General features: G+C 28.3%; 1 protein-coding gene across 1 annotated transcript in view; it reads left to right on the top strand.

Moving 5' to 3' along the window:
- Window positions 1-982: 982 nt before the first annotated feature.
- Window positions 983-15330, top strand: part of LOC114127095 (ephrin type-A receptor 3-like) — a 51041-nt gene continuing 36693 nt past the window's right edge. The window contains exon 1 of the mRNA XM_027991231.2: window positions 983-1431. Coding sequence (XP_027847032.2) covers window positions 1335-1431 — 97 coding nt within the window. The 5' untranslated portion in view covers window positions 983-1334. The remainder of the gene's footprint in view (window positions 1432-15330) is intronic.

The following is a 15330-nucleotide window of genomic DNA, read 5'->3' on the forward strand; positions in this document are numbered from 1 at the left end:
TTTGTGATTGGTTTGAACTTTTCCCCTCATTACACCCTTGACCTATCTACATAATATGTTGTCGAACTACCGTGGCTATCGTTACAGCGAATTTTATAAATTCACTATTATCCTTCTTTGCTTAGGTAGTCAATCCCATTAAATTTAACTAAAATAATTGACTATGATAATGGTGAACAAAAACAAAGGATTATGAAATTAAGGTACCACAAAAAAAAGTTTTAGGATAAAAATTATCTAATAAAAATGTATTCAATTTTAAATATTATAAAATTTATCTTATCTAACTCAATGGTTAAAAAAAGCTTTTGCGGATAATTGTGTTCGTGTAGGTAATAATTTTTGATGTTTCTAAGTTCTAACATGAAATTTTAAATTTTAAAAAAGTGTATAAAGTATAAAGAACAAAGTATACTTAAGTGCATTAGATTTCAAACCCTTCCATAGTTTCCACTTTCTTTAATTTGGTTTGGACGTAGTTTTTTTTTATTACTATTTTGGATGTAAGAGGCTTAGGCATTCCTATTTCCACCTGAAGGGATAGACAAACTTTACCGGTCATCGCGACGATGACTTTAAAGTATACAAAGTTGATTCCTAGATAATAGCTTAATAGCTAATTTATTATTTTTTATACATCGATTTTTTTTTATGAGATGTCTTCAAGCATGTATAATGTGCAATGCACATAATATAACTTATTTATCTACAAATTACAACCAATATTTCCCTTAAATAACAGGTAATATGTTTTCCAAAAATAGCACACAGCGCTTGATAATTGCTAGACAAAGTTACGTTAAAAGTACAGTATACTTTCAGTGTTCAAAAATTTAAAACGAAATCCAAAAAGGCAAAAACGGTACTTACGCGTAATCAGAATAACGTAGTTTTTTAGTAATGCGAACCGATCTTGTATAGGTGGCGCTGTGGTGAGCTCGTTACACAGCGACCGCGTGCCGCCAAAACCAAACTCGACCGCCGACCAGTTAGTCTGTCTCGCACGCCGGTCGTGTGTTTTTCTACTGTACGTCTGTAGTTTGTTATATTTATTAATTTCGTTTTTTAATTAGTGTAGTCGTGCGTCATCGATCATATTGATAAATATTCATACATACATTATTGTGATAAATTGCAAGTGATCATATGCTGTCCGTCAGATAATAATCATATAATAACATAATGGGTTAAATATCGGGATGTGCGCTTGTTACAATAATAATCATATAGTTACTGTGCGAACGTGAAACGATGGTGATATTTGTGTGGTTCTAGTGGAATTTTTCCGATAATTTTGAGCCGGAGCCGCGTAAAAACCATAATGGATACGAGTAATGTCGACCGATAAGATGCAGTGCAAGTGCGGCCTTTGGTGCGCATTCCTCGTATTTTTGGCCGTGTCTGCCGTTTCTGCCGCCCAACTAATCAAAGGTATTTATAACAATATATTTAATTTAAATCCGCTCGATTGATTTTATACCGTAGTGTTTGATACATTTCTGATTTGTATGGATTAGATACCTATAATCGGTACTTATATACCAGTGTTTCTTTTAGATAATTTTTTGGAACTAAGACTGTAGGTCTGAAAAGCTGTACCTCCTTGCTAGTTAGATAAATGGTTTTCAAAGTGTCTTACTGTAGTGTAATCATTTGACGACTTATATTTATAATTAGCAATACAGCATGTAGATTTCAGATTACTGTTACACATAATATATATCATAGGTTTTATGTGAGAAAGAGCTTCTTTATATTCTTGTCTGTACATCAGGCATTTAAAATATTGAATGGATAATTCTTACTAGTTTTAAACTCGAGTACTAGTATTAATTTTACAATCGATAGTATTTGGTAGACAGTAAACATTCTAGACTTAGCAACAATATATCTACTATAATAGTCATTAGGGGTTTTTCACTATATAATTATAATACATTAAACAATATAATTACACTAATAAGTCATATTAATGTAGTATAATATATTATATACTTTTTAAACACATTTAACCTCTGGGTATGATTGGTATGAATATTTTAGTATTAGACAAACTTTTTATATTATACAAATATAACGCGGTAAGCCTCGAGGTCCGGGGGATGGGAAAATGCCTAGCGTCATTACTCCCACCATGCACCCGTGTTAAGTTTCATTGAAAATAGGTACTTATTTATATAAACGTATAATCTTTATTACAATCAAACACATTAAGTATTTATAATAAGACAAACATTAGGTAGATGTTATTATTTTGTTCCGGCTTTAAGATCTTGCACCAAAAATTACATTTTTAGATAATGTTAATGTTTGCGTTGTATAATATATTGGCATTATTCTCATAAATTTGTTCACACAAATTTACCATTTTTTTTTTATATATAAAATAATAAAGTCAATGTATACTGTTGTATAAATTGTATGAATAGTGAATACTGGCATACCTTATGAAAGATAATAATACATAAGTCATAATTTTTCAGAAAATACGACTTTTTATAAAAATATGAACTAATAAACGACATGTACCTATTAGAATTTTAGTTCCGTAGCCTTAGTTTTAATTGTATAATATATACTTAATTATTCTTTTATTTTATTTGGATTATGGTTATCATAGAGACACAGTATAAAGAATAAATCATTTCGTTAGTAGACATTTGTATAACGTATATAATATACTAACAATTTTATACTAACTAAAGTAAATTGATAAGGATTTTAAATTTAAAAATCAATACATTTTTTAGTGGTATTAGTAAAAAATGTAGGTATTTTATAAATTATTTACAGACTCTAAAATGTAATTTTGTTACTAATTAAAATATTATAAATATTATAGGTACCTAGGTACCTATTATATCAACACGTCTATTTTCATTTATTATTATGCATTTATCTACGTTTGATTGCTATAATATTATCTTTGAGCAATTTTCTACATGCACATTTTACTATCACTATTTTAACTGAAAATCTAAGAGTGTTTTTAACCACGATTTTTTGATAAGTTCGTCACGAAATAAGAACTGTTCAAAAAATATGTATAGGTGACAGCTACATAATATAATAATAATATGTTATATGTTTACATTATTCTGTATATTCACTACGGGCATAACGGTTCATCAGATTTCATATAAAACCGAGTATAAAACTCACATAGAGAGGTTTCTATAGAAGAATAGATTTGCTACAGTGTAATATAATAAGGTTTTCGTACTAGAAACCAAACATTCGTGTTTGTCTGTTGTCGTACCGTTGAAGATGTCACGTCAAAACTAGAGTATAATTTTTGCAAAGAAAAAGACTTGTCAAGTCAGTGCGTGGCAATAACGGATACATACTAGATAGATGTAAAATATGTTAAGAACTAGAAAAAAAAACGATTTCGATGAAAGTTAAATACAGCTTCGATTGATAGTGGAAAACCGACGAGAATTTATGGAAGACATAAAATATATTACAATACAGTCAATATGCAATACGTACCTACGCTCACACGAATTGTATTCCTTAGTACAATAATATAATGTTACCTTGACAAAACTGATTGTTTTGTCACTAGAACAATGCGTTAATTCAGCCCGCAGTGTCGTCTGATTTTATTATCGAACTATTTAAAACTAGCGATGCGTATTTGTGCTCCGTCGAACCAGACTCGTTCAAAGATGGAAACATTCTTCTTTGCTGCTAAAACTATAATAATATATACTTAATACGAAGCAAAAGAAAATAATATTCACTGGACAAGACGTTCCCCGCGCATACACTCATAGTATATTTGCTGTAGCTCTAATAAATCTCTTCTTTATCGCAACAACTATTCGACTTCATTATTGAATCGATTTGGTCCGTACCAGCCTACCTACCTACATATGCCGTGGTAATAAACTACGTATCATTTTTCCATTGAATGTATAGAATATACACATATACGTCCAATAGGAAGTCACAATACCTATCGGCACATATCTCTTGCCATACATCTCGACCGCATTAAGTTCGTCGGCTGGGTTCAAAGGAGCATTTCTCTTGCAAGTGATACGCACGTTCTTGTATGTAATTACACTGCATGTGTATACAATAAGGCTTATAAATACAAACACAGATCCGCCAGTTTGATCTACGAATTGTGTTCAATATAAAACTGTTAAGTGTATAATATTACATCAATAATGGTTAATATGTAAAGTTATCAGCGGGAATCCACGCATAAGTGGCTTATGAGGCTATATTATGACAAGAGAAAATCTATTTTTTTTTACAGTCGACTTAATTATACCAGTAATGGTTATTGTTAAAATATTCCATGCACATTATGAGATATCGACCTATACGGGTCCTATTGTCTTTTTCATAGTTATAATTTTTTAACTATTCCTCCCACATTTTGTTATTTGCACCCTTGACCAACATGAATTGCATTTGGAGCTATCTTGAAAAATCAAGTGAGTTTCCATAATTTTAAGTTCAAGGTCTTTTTAATATTTTTCAAACTTTTTTTTAAGATAAAAAAAAATTATTTTAATGAAATTTATTTAATCTCTAGTTTTATTAATTTAAACGAATTATATCAAAGTTTATAAAATTAGTTTTACTGTTTTTGAGGTAGGTACCTAATTTATTTCTAAATTTCAATCTTTTTTAATATCATGTCATATTATATTATATAAGTGTAAAAGTTTTTGATGTAATATAGTTTTAACTGTTTCAAATAACATTTTTCTAAAAATGTGCTTTAAAAATTTAAAATTTAAGAATTAAAAAAAAATACTCTATAGGTACATATACATATATGATACATCCTATTAATATAATATAAATAATCAAAAATTAAAAATGTCTTAGTATTTATCTTAATATATATAAATATGAAACAGCATAAAGGCATGTACCTATATTGTTTATAAATAAAAAAGGTAAAAGACAAGGTTTTGTTTGATGATTTCTTTTTTATCGTTATTCTTATTAACGGGAATCGGAATAATATTTGTTCTTCACATTGAGGAAAACTACTCTTTAGTATACAATTATTTATCGGTTACCTTCAAATGTAATCATCATAGTGTAAGTCAGACTGTGATACGACCATGATGTTCCTCATTGTATAATCATAGAAAATCCTTGTTTTAGCGACAATTATTGAAGCGATACATTTTAAGCATACAATTAGAAATCAACTTGTCATCAGAAGAAGATTTTTACTTACGTTTTTTTATAGATATTATTTGTATCGTACGTTTTTATGATCCTGTTAGCTGTTATAAACACATTGTTTATGTTGTAATACCAACAATGTAATTAAAATATAGGACGATCTGATGGTTATATATATACAGTACATTGAGGTTAATTGCATGATACTTGTATAGTATATGTATTTTATATTATTGTAGTAGGTAGAAACCGCTCTTCCATGACCCGTATCCGGAGGCTGAACTGATTCTATGTTTGATATTAAAACAAAATAATATTAGTTATTTAACATTTCGTTTATTAATTGAATTTATACATATCTATATAATGTAGTGTGAACTATTTTGCGTAACATACATTTTTACTCCATTAGTTTTTTTCTATCACTAATTAGTTTAGTTACGTAGTTTTTGGACTGTATGCCTAGATAATGATTATTTGCTGATTATGCTGACCACCTTTTAAGTTGGTACTTGCTAGCGTAAATTATTGACAATCTACTATAATTTTTGTAATAAAATACGTGATTTAAAATGTTTTAAATTGTATACCACGTATACATAGGTATACTATACCTATCTGGGAATTTGTATCTATATATCGATGGCCATTATTAAATATCATATACTCGTACAACGTAATAAACAATGATCGTCGATAGGAAAATTGTTGTGTCAATACTCAATAGTCGAACTTGATACTATATTATATACATCATTATATATAATATAGTTTAGACAATTCGTGTCGGAATTATAATTGGTCAAAAACCGATGATATACTGCACATATCACCAGCATCCCTAGTAGATTTTGAGCAGAGCGATCGCAATGTGTATATTAGTTTTAAAATAATGTGTTTTTATGTCTTTCACTGTGGTGAATGGAGAAAGGAGATATTGAGGGCGTATATCCCTATAGGGTTTTTAGATAACCAGTGTATCAAAATGCTATGTACCTATGTTTTTTTTTGTTTATTTATTTATTAATAATGCACGTTGAACAGATTAGTTCTTAATATAAATAATTTATCCATACACATGTGTATTTGTAAGTTTGTGTACAAACTAGATCCAATAATTATAATTATTTTTTATAATTTTATATCCAAAAATCACTCCCGCTTTTGAAAATCGAAATATTTTAAAACTTATCGTGTAATAATCTACAAAAAAAAGCTACACATCATTATAAAATGTATACATTCATCGTTCCACTTAGTCTAAAATCTAAAGAGTATCATTTTTTGGGATTTTTTGCCATGTATGTTATTATTCACTATATACAATTAAAATATGTATAATATATATTTAGAAAATTAAGTTTAAGTTATTTATACCAAGAGCTTATACAAACCTTTCTACGGTACGTTGGATTTGATTTATACGTTTTAATAACAGCTAGTAATATTATAATCACAAAAAGTATTTCTATTAATTTGCATAGTAATACTTGTAGGTATTACGTTTTATGGATTGCATAATTTATTTAGTGATAAATATTATTCCTTACCTATACGACTTGTATGTAACATCACATTCTATTTAATTTAAAAACTATATAATTGTACTTCAGTCATCGTCAGAGGCCCTGTTTACTATATAGTTGTTGTGTTACGCCTGAACGATATTCCCATAATCAAATATCAATGAAAAACCAATCGCATAGTACCTACTTGCGAAACACAAGCGCAATGACTTGAGGCTAATGGTCTCCTCATTCAATTGTCGTAATATAGCAGTGCATATATACGTATATAGTCTCCTTATAGTAATAATAACAATACTTAATGGAAGATACTTTTACGTAGCTCCGAGCCGTTGAATCTGCCCGGCTCATCCATGATTACTTTTCTTTGTGTAATATATTGTCCTTATTTGGTGTTGATAATTACATCACCTACGGGTCTATTGAGCATGTATGGCTGTATATATATAAATACATATAGGTACAACTATAATATGTAATATGTATAATATATAAATAATTTTTATAATGAACCTCGGTAGTATTATCATGGTTAAGTTTTGACCATATTATAGGTACATTATTATCGAATATAATCAAATTATGCTTTGCACGTCAGGAATTTCGATGGAACAATAGACCTCGAGGTGAAAACCAGAGAAATTAAATTGATTTTTCGCCGAGGGCCCGTGCAATGATTTTATTTTATATGGAAATTTTTAGTTTTTCAAGGTGACTTTTTATAAATACATTCCAAAGATCTACACATTGTTTACATGTGAATTATAACTTATAAACCTCCAATGAACATGTCAAATATACAGCGTCAATATACGTGACTAAGATTTTGTAATCTACTAAAATGGTTAAAACGATGATTATGCCTGCTGTATTATAATATAAAGATATTACTTAAGTGAAAGGTCGGACATCCGTATTATTATAATATAGGTATATACAGTTGTTTGATCCGAGTTAACATAATAATATAATAAGTTTCTATTGTTAATTTTCATATAGAAATTGACTTCCTCGTGAAGATTAGGTATATTATTTAAAATGTTTAGAGTTTATGTTTTGTATATTTTATAGAGAATTATTTAAATCGATTTTTTTAACTACTATATTTTAAATAATAATGTATTTTATGGTAAACTATATAAAAACTGTGTGCACTGTCCCATTGTGTGAACTGAACGAGTATCATATTATATTCTTATCAAATATTTTATGTAAAGCACATTTTGATGGCGTATTTAATCTTTTGGTTGGACGATAGTTGACGTTTATTAGTTTGTGATCACGATTCACTAAGTACAGTTAGTTTAGACATGAAATACAGATAGTGGTTATCGTTAGTTTCAAGACATAAGTAGAACATTACATAAGATAAAATGACAACACAGACTTGCATGAACTCGTAAAGTAAAAATGTATTATGTATAATACGTATATATTATCTACTGATATAATATCATAATCAATATATTATACACAGAGAAAAAACATATTTTCTTTAGCTTACTCCTCAACCAACAAACCGCATTCGATATGAAGTTATAATATATGAAAATCGTACATGGACAATGTAATTGGAACATAAAAACTAACGTATTTTCTGTATATGCATGCGTAGGTATAAGTATATAAGTATTTTATATGCGAGACTGGAGCAGTTATATTATACACTGTAAGTCTGTATCTATATACGATTCTGGTTTAAGAAGCGTCATTTGATTTCATAGAGAAGTTCTACGTAGTTATTTATGGGTTTCTTTTCTGTTGATTTATGCTGTTTTGCTACGTTAAAAAACATTACAAATGGCGGAAAACAACGAACGAAATGATAATGCTCTGACTAAGCGCAACTATCTAGATTGTGATAAATGTATAACTGGTTGTAGGTACATAATATAATACTAGTCTGGAGTTCAACTGATACGATGAGGTAAATATATTGAAAGAAAATATATTTTGTTTTGGGAGTTTTAAAACTAGCTTGTATACGACATAATTAAATATATGTAGCTAAATATATTAATTTGTAATTTAATTAAAAAAAAAGTTTATTATCTACAGTTCTACAGATATATATATATATATATAATATAATGTACGAATAATGTACATGATAAATGTAAGGATTATATGGTGCTAACTGTTTTAATGTATAGTTTAGTATTAGTATTGTTTTTTTAATAAGCTTTATTGTTTTTATTTTTCTTCAGCACTTTTAAATTTACTATTTAAAATTATAATATTTTTCTTTTCTCTTATTTTTAAATTGGTAATAAGTATAAAATAGATTATTTTTTATAAAACAAATTGTTTTTTAATCAAAAAATTATAATTTATAAATTATTAGTCCTAGATAGTTTCCTTACAAATAATTAGGAAAACAATGAAATAACTTCCTATGATTTGGAATCATTAAAAAAAATTGTAACAATAAATTTAACAAATTTTGACAATTGAGTTTTGTATTTTTTTTATAGAGTTGTTAATCTACCTATCTAAAATTAAATATAAATTCATAGTAATGTAAGATATCGTAGGAGTCGTACGACTAGGTAAAGTAAGTGACAAAGCTTAAAATTATTTAGAGATACCTAAATTTTAGTTAGTATCACTGTGATTTAAGTATTTATTAATTAAAAATATTTACAAAAAACTAGAAAAGTATATTAAATAATATTTTTATGCTCGTTGAGCGTTATCGGTAATCTATAATATAAATTATAATTTAAATATAATATCAATTTGTGATTAAAAGACATCACATGCCTATCTACAGATTGCTATATATAATTTTTTTAATTGTACACTGCATGTATCAAAATTTAATAATAGGATTATACATTTATAAAAATAATATATATATGAAATCAAGATTCAAAGTTAATTAATATTGACTTATTTGAAAGTATTATCAACTATCTAAAGTAAATAAACATTTTTTTATGTTAGAAAAAAATACAAGTTATTATAAAAGTCAAAGAAAAAAGTTTTAATACATAGTGTTAAGTTATACAAGCGAAAGTCAATAGATTTTTCAAATTTAAAAACGAGTAAATAATGTAGTCCACCATCAACTATACTAAAATGACGCATTGACAGTACCATGTTAGTTTACCCACTCACTTTGATCAATTGAACCGGTAGACATGCGTTAATGTGTTCATGTCAAAATATAACTCGGCCATTCATCTAACGGAAGACTTGAGATCTAGGTCGAGTGGCTGTGTCATGCACATGCAGTGTGTCTCGACAGTATATGGTTTAGCATGCACACACACACTAAATCCGTTGAGTAAATATGGATAACTTTGTCGGATAGATACTCTTTACGTAAAAGGAATGCTCACGGTATATTCAGTTATGATATTTTATGACGCACGTATATCGGATGTGAAATGTAACTGCTGTTTTTACTTCGTAGGTACCTATAATACGGTTATACATCATGTAATACTATTATCATATGACATCACGAGAAAAAAAAGCTACACATAATATAACTGCCTGATACCTATCTCAAAACTTTCGTGAAATCTGTGTTGTATGGGTACGCAAGCGGAGTATAGTGTATCTAGTATGCGGGAGTCTTGTACACCGGATCAAGTTCAACGCCGTTTAAGTCATTTCGCTGGAGAACTGGAAAATCGTGTTACTAGCATACCCTCGCAAATTAATAAGTCACTACATCTCCAAATGTCGTAAACCACGTATACAAAACCTGTTTTGGTAGATTTGTATTTATGGATGATGCTTTTTAACTTGGATAACTCTGTACGGTTCGCTATACGCACATAAATATGTCACGCTACTTAACTGTTGCAACACCGCGTGTCACACAGACATCGGTTATATATATCGAGTGTATAATAAAATATGTGGAGACTATATTATTATGGACTGTGGGACTAGCGTGTGTATTTATAAGAGAGCACACCACCGCCGCCGCCGCCGCATTGGCTCTGCATGATCGAGCGGATGTCGTGGGTTTAGTTATATTGGATGAAATATTGTATATTTACAAGTTAAGCCAATGAAAGAAAGAGTTCAATCGCGACGTGTGTATATGCATATGAACGTTATATATAGAATTATCTGATTGCATTGTGTGTATATATATATACAAATATATATATTATATATTATTTAAACAATAACATCGGTACTGTGGTTATAAAGGTAACATTTTGTATTCTACCTATGGTGTAGAATTAGTTATTTATTCGTTATTTTTATACAAAAAAGACCAATGGTTTTGATAAAACATTGATTTTTCTGTTCTTTACTTTTCAAACGGCTACTTAATGTGGAAAATTAAGGTATGTTCTATCTTGTTTTTAACTGATAAGTTTAACATTAAAAAAAATTCAGTAATATTTATAATATTAAGAGGTCTTAATATTTTTCTATTTGAACTCAGAAAGTTCAATTTTTCGTTATAAATTATAATATACGTATTATATATATGTATGAATTTTATTACCTATATGGTTTTCAAGGATTTAATAAGTAATTTTTAAAAAAAAAATTAGGAGTTGAATACATTTTATTATTATAATATACATTATATTGTTATACGATATTTATAATATTTAATTTTGTTAGTTTATAATATTATCAGTAAAGAAGTTAATCGGTTATAAAATATAGTTTTTAAATTTTGATTCGTACTTAAGTTTGGAAATTGTAAGCTTAGTTGTTTTAATTTAATAATATAGCTAATATAAAAAAAATTAGGGCTTTATTAAGTTGTAGATGAATTAGTATTATATAATTATTGTGTGAGTTGTTTATTGTGGCTTTTCGAGTATCTAAAAATATTTAATTTGGAGTTTTACAGAATTAGATTTTTTATTTTGTTTAAAACAAGAAAGTTTACTTATTTTTTACCTATTTAGTTTTCTATTTGAAAATATAACAATAAGTAAATTTAATAAATTAATAGAGAAATACTTGGCACGAACATGTGGTTTAAGAAATCACTTATTATAGATAAATTAATAGGTATCTACACAATTTGCGTGTTTGTCTTTGTGAGTAACTTATAGCGTATATTAAATTTTTAATTTTTAATCGGACAGGGATGGGAATATTTTATTTATACAAAATCAGGTTATATTTATTGGTTTAGTTGCATAAAATGATGTAAATCTATACGACATAAGAGAGAGAGAGAGAGAGAGAGATAGAGAGAGAAATATATTGATAACAATTATTATAATAATACTAACTATGTATGTGGTTTATTTTAAAAACATTTTAGTGCTATATCTATATGCATGAAATAAAATATAAATATGCAATAGGTTTGTGACATTTCAATGTCCTCTATCATCCAATAGCTTCTTAAAGCCGCTCACTTTTCTTCTCAGTTATCGTGACGCTTCGCAGGTATATGATAAGTTTTCGTAACCATTTCATTTAATATATACGTATACAGTGGCTGCTGTAGATATAATAATATAATATGTATTGCCGAATACAATACGAATAGACAGAGAGCATTAGCAGCAATTAAGTGATAATTATTATATTTTCCGTCTCTAGGTTAGTTACTCCCCCTTAGGATGACCTCAGAGGTTGCACGTTGGATAGAGTTGCTTCGTTACACAACTGCACGACGTTTGAACGGTTCTTTATTATTTATTATATACATTGGTAAGCACATGCATAAAAGAATATTCACTACAGAATTCTCGTGTGTATGTGATCGTGAATAGTGTACATTTGTACACATGCCCCTAGGTTTTTAAACCGATTTACCGAGTCCCGTACGTGGTTTTCTGGATATTCGTTTTGAAGGAGAGGTGAGTAGTAGCTGCAGTTAACTAAACTCGACACGGATCGTAACGGTCGATGGTAAAAATAGGAAAAACTTTACCGTGTTTAGAAAAGTAAAAAACAAAAAAAAAAACAACAATAAATTTACGGATGAACCCGTGCGTGAAGTAAACTGCTAAAAAATCATAGGAAAATTGTAGTATGTGAGCCGAAGTGTGAAGGTTGAAATTACGATTATTATTACGAATCGACCGTTTATTATGCGAATAATAATATATCTACCATTGCGGACGGACGCACCTGTAATATTTTAATTTTCCTTTTTTTCCTAACTTCCAGATACTTAAAGCTTTTAGATTTTAACCACCATATGACTTAAAGTATGCTTACATATTCAAAAATAAAAGTTTTTTATTATATTTGCCTGTTAGTTTTTTTTTATTATAAAATTTATAATATTGTCTTTGGTTTGATAAGTGTAAATGTTTTTTATTAATGGTATTATTTGACAATTATTGATGAAAGATAATTGAATTAAAAACTTTCTATTAATTTTATAGATAATTACAAAAACTTAATATTAATGAATATAAATACTTTAAATTGATATTTGAGTCAATTATACAACTAAAAATTTGAAATTTATTACATTTAATTACTGCAAAATTATACATTACAGACTATAGTATATATTATGTGGAACATAAAAACAATTAAAATGTGGCAGGACATCTTTTGGAATAACAGTTATTTATAAGGCAGGCTGTTTTGATTAGATTTCAAACTTGTTAAAGTTGTTTATAATTATTTAAACTGTCGATAGAATCATCTTCATGAATGGTCGTAAATCGTAATTATATTTTAAAAATCGATAATAGTATAATTTTTTTAATATGATGTATTTATTTACACACATTTACTTTTTGTAAGTTTAAAATTATTTTATATGAATAATTCCAAAAATAAGATTTAATATTTCTATTTTTTTTCAGAATTAGGCATTAAAAAATATCTGTAGGTAATTGTTTATTATTTTTTTTTTTTGATTTCTAATTTATTTATTTTTTTTAATGTTAATTTACCATAATTGGTAGCCATTATAAGTATAATGTCATACTGATATTAATGTATAAATTGTTTTGCAAATTATACATTGCAATTTTTCATCGTGAAAATGAAGCAAGTTCAGATCTAATATTTAAGTCAATAAAATTAAAATGAACTTATGTGGAGAGTTATAAATTAAACGAAGTACGAACTCGTAAAATATGTAGGAGCTTGCAAGTTTTATGTATAATTATTATAATCAATGTACCTATACTGAATTCCCACGATATTAAATTAAAATTCGGAAAAATTCTTCACGTTCCCAGAATAGTCGTGTGCGTTTCTTTCCGGTTACGTCGAAGGTATCATTTAGTTTTGTTTAAAAATACTCACAGCATAATCGGGCCGGGCCCATGTGTGCTTTCGTAACGTTTTCCAAAAGCAAATTTTTCAGGACGTATTTTAATTTACGGAGATGTTTGGTTTTGGTTCCAAATATTTTCCTCGTAAGAGTAAATCAGCGCCTGGGGCTGTTCAATATAGGGTAAGTGGGTAACTATAACTATACTTTGTATATTATATTCTATAGAGGGAAACTCTACAAGGTCATTAGTTGATTTGGTGCTCGTGCAAGACCATCCGGGTAGTGCGCATGTTTGGCAATGTACTGTTGTACGCCTGTATTGTTGTTTTCTCTGCTTGGTTTTTTTTGTTATGTTTTTTTTCTTAGGTCGGTCAAATGAGCGGAAATTCAAATTTTATTCATAAATACCAACTTGGTTATTTAATATTTTGCTATGTACGTGCCTTCCTATTTCAAGGTCTGTATAGTTCGATTGTCAATTTCCTAGCGTTTGCAACATACCGTCAAACGATTGTTTCGCACGAATCGATCCGATTCCCTCGATATGTCTGCACAATACATGTATAAAATTATTTATTTTAATAATAATTATTTTTTTCATACACAAATTGTACTTAGATTTAAATATATGTAGTTTGCGAGCTTGTTGTTGAACTTAATTTATTAAAAAATATCAACTCAAACTCATATTTGTAACTATAAATAAAAGTAGTTATAAAATATGTACTAAAAAGTAAGATTGTTAATTTTGTTTAAAAAAATTTCTCATTAAGTAAATATAGCATTAGATTAATATTTCTTGTTTATTATAATTCAATGAACTGTTTGACTCATTGGACATTCACATACCCATACACACGGAAACGTATTTTTACTACCTACTAACTACATTTGTAGAAAGTAGCTGCAGAATAAAGATGTGCGAACTGCACTCTTACTTTTTCTGAAGTCGAAATAACACTCACATAATTACGAATACATATTATTATGATGACTATATAATATTATTATAGTATAAATATATACATGCATATATTGCATATAACATAATATATAATATTATATACAATAATCCGCTTTACAACTGGTCTAAACAGGACGTAACTTTGATTTCGTTTCGGACCTCACCTTGTCGTCGATTATCCTTGACGCCATAGTTTTTATTTTTTTGACGTCGGTCAATCGATTTTCATAATGACGACCCACCTACTTCCGTCATTTTGTTTATCATCCATGTCAGTAAATCCGATCTGGTCCATCAATGCATGACGTGCATAAACTATACATGTGAGTGTAGAATATTTACATAAACGGTGCGCGACCGTACAATAAACGGGTGGTTGGAAAAAATAAATATTTTACAATACTACCTATTCCGTGTATTATGTTGATACTATACCCACGTAGGCTGTATATTGTCCCGTAAGAGACGTATAATTATTTTCATCGTCAAATCAT

Source organism: Aphis gossypii, chromosome 1 (assembly GCF_020184175.1).
Source record: "Aphis gossypii isolate Hap1 chromosome 1, ASM2018417v2, whole genome shotgun sequence".
Taxonomy (NCBI): Eukaryota; Metazoa; Arthropoda; class Insecta; order Hemiptera; family Aphididae; genus Aphis; species Aphis gossypii.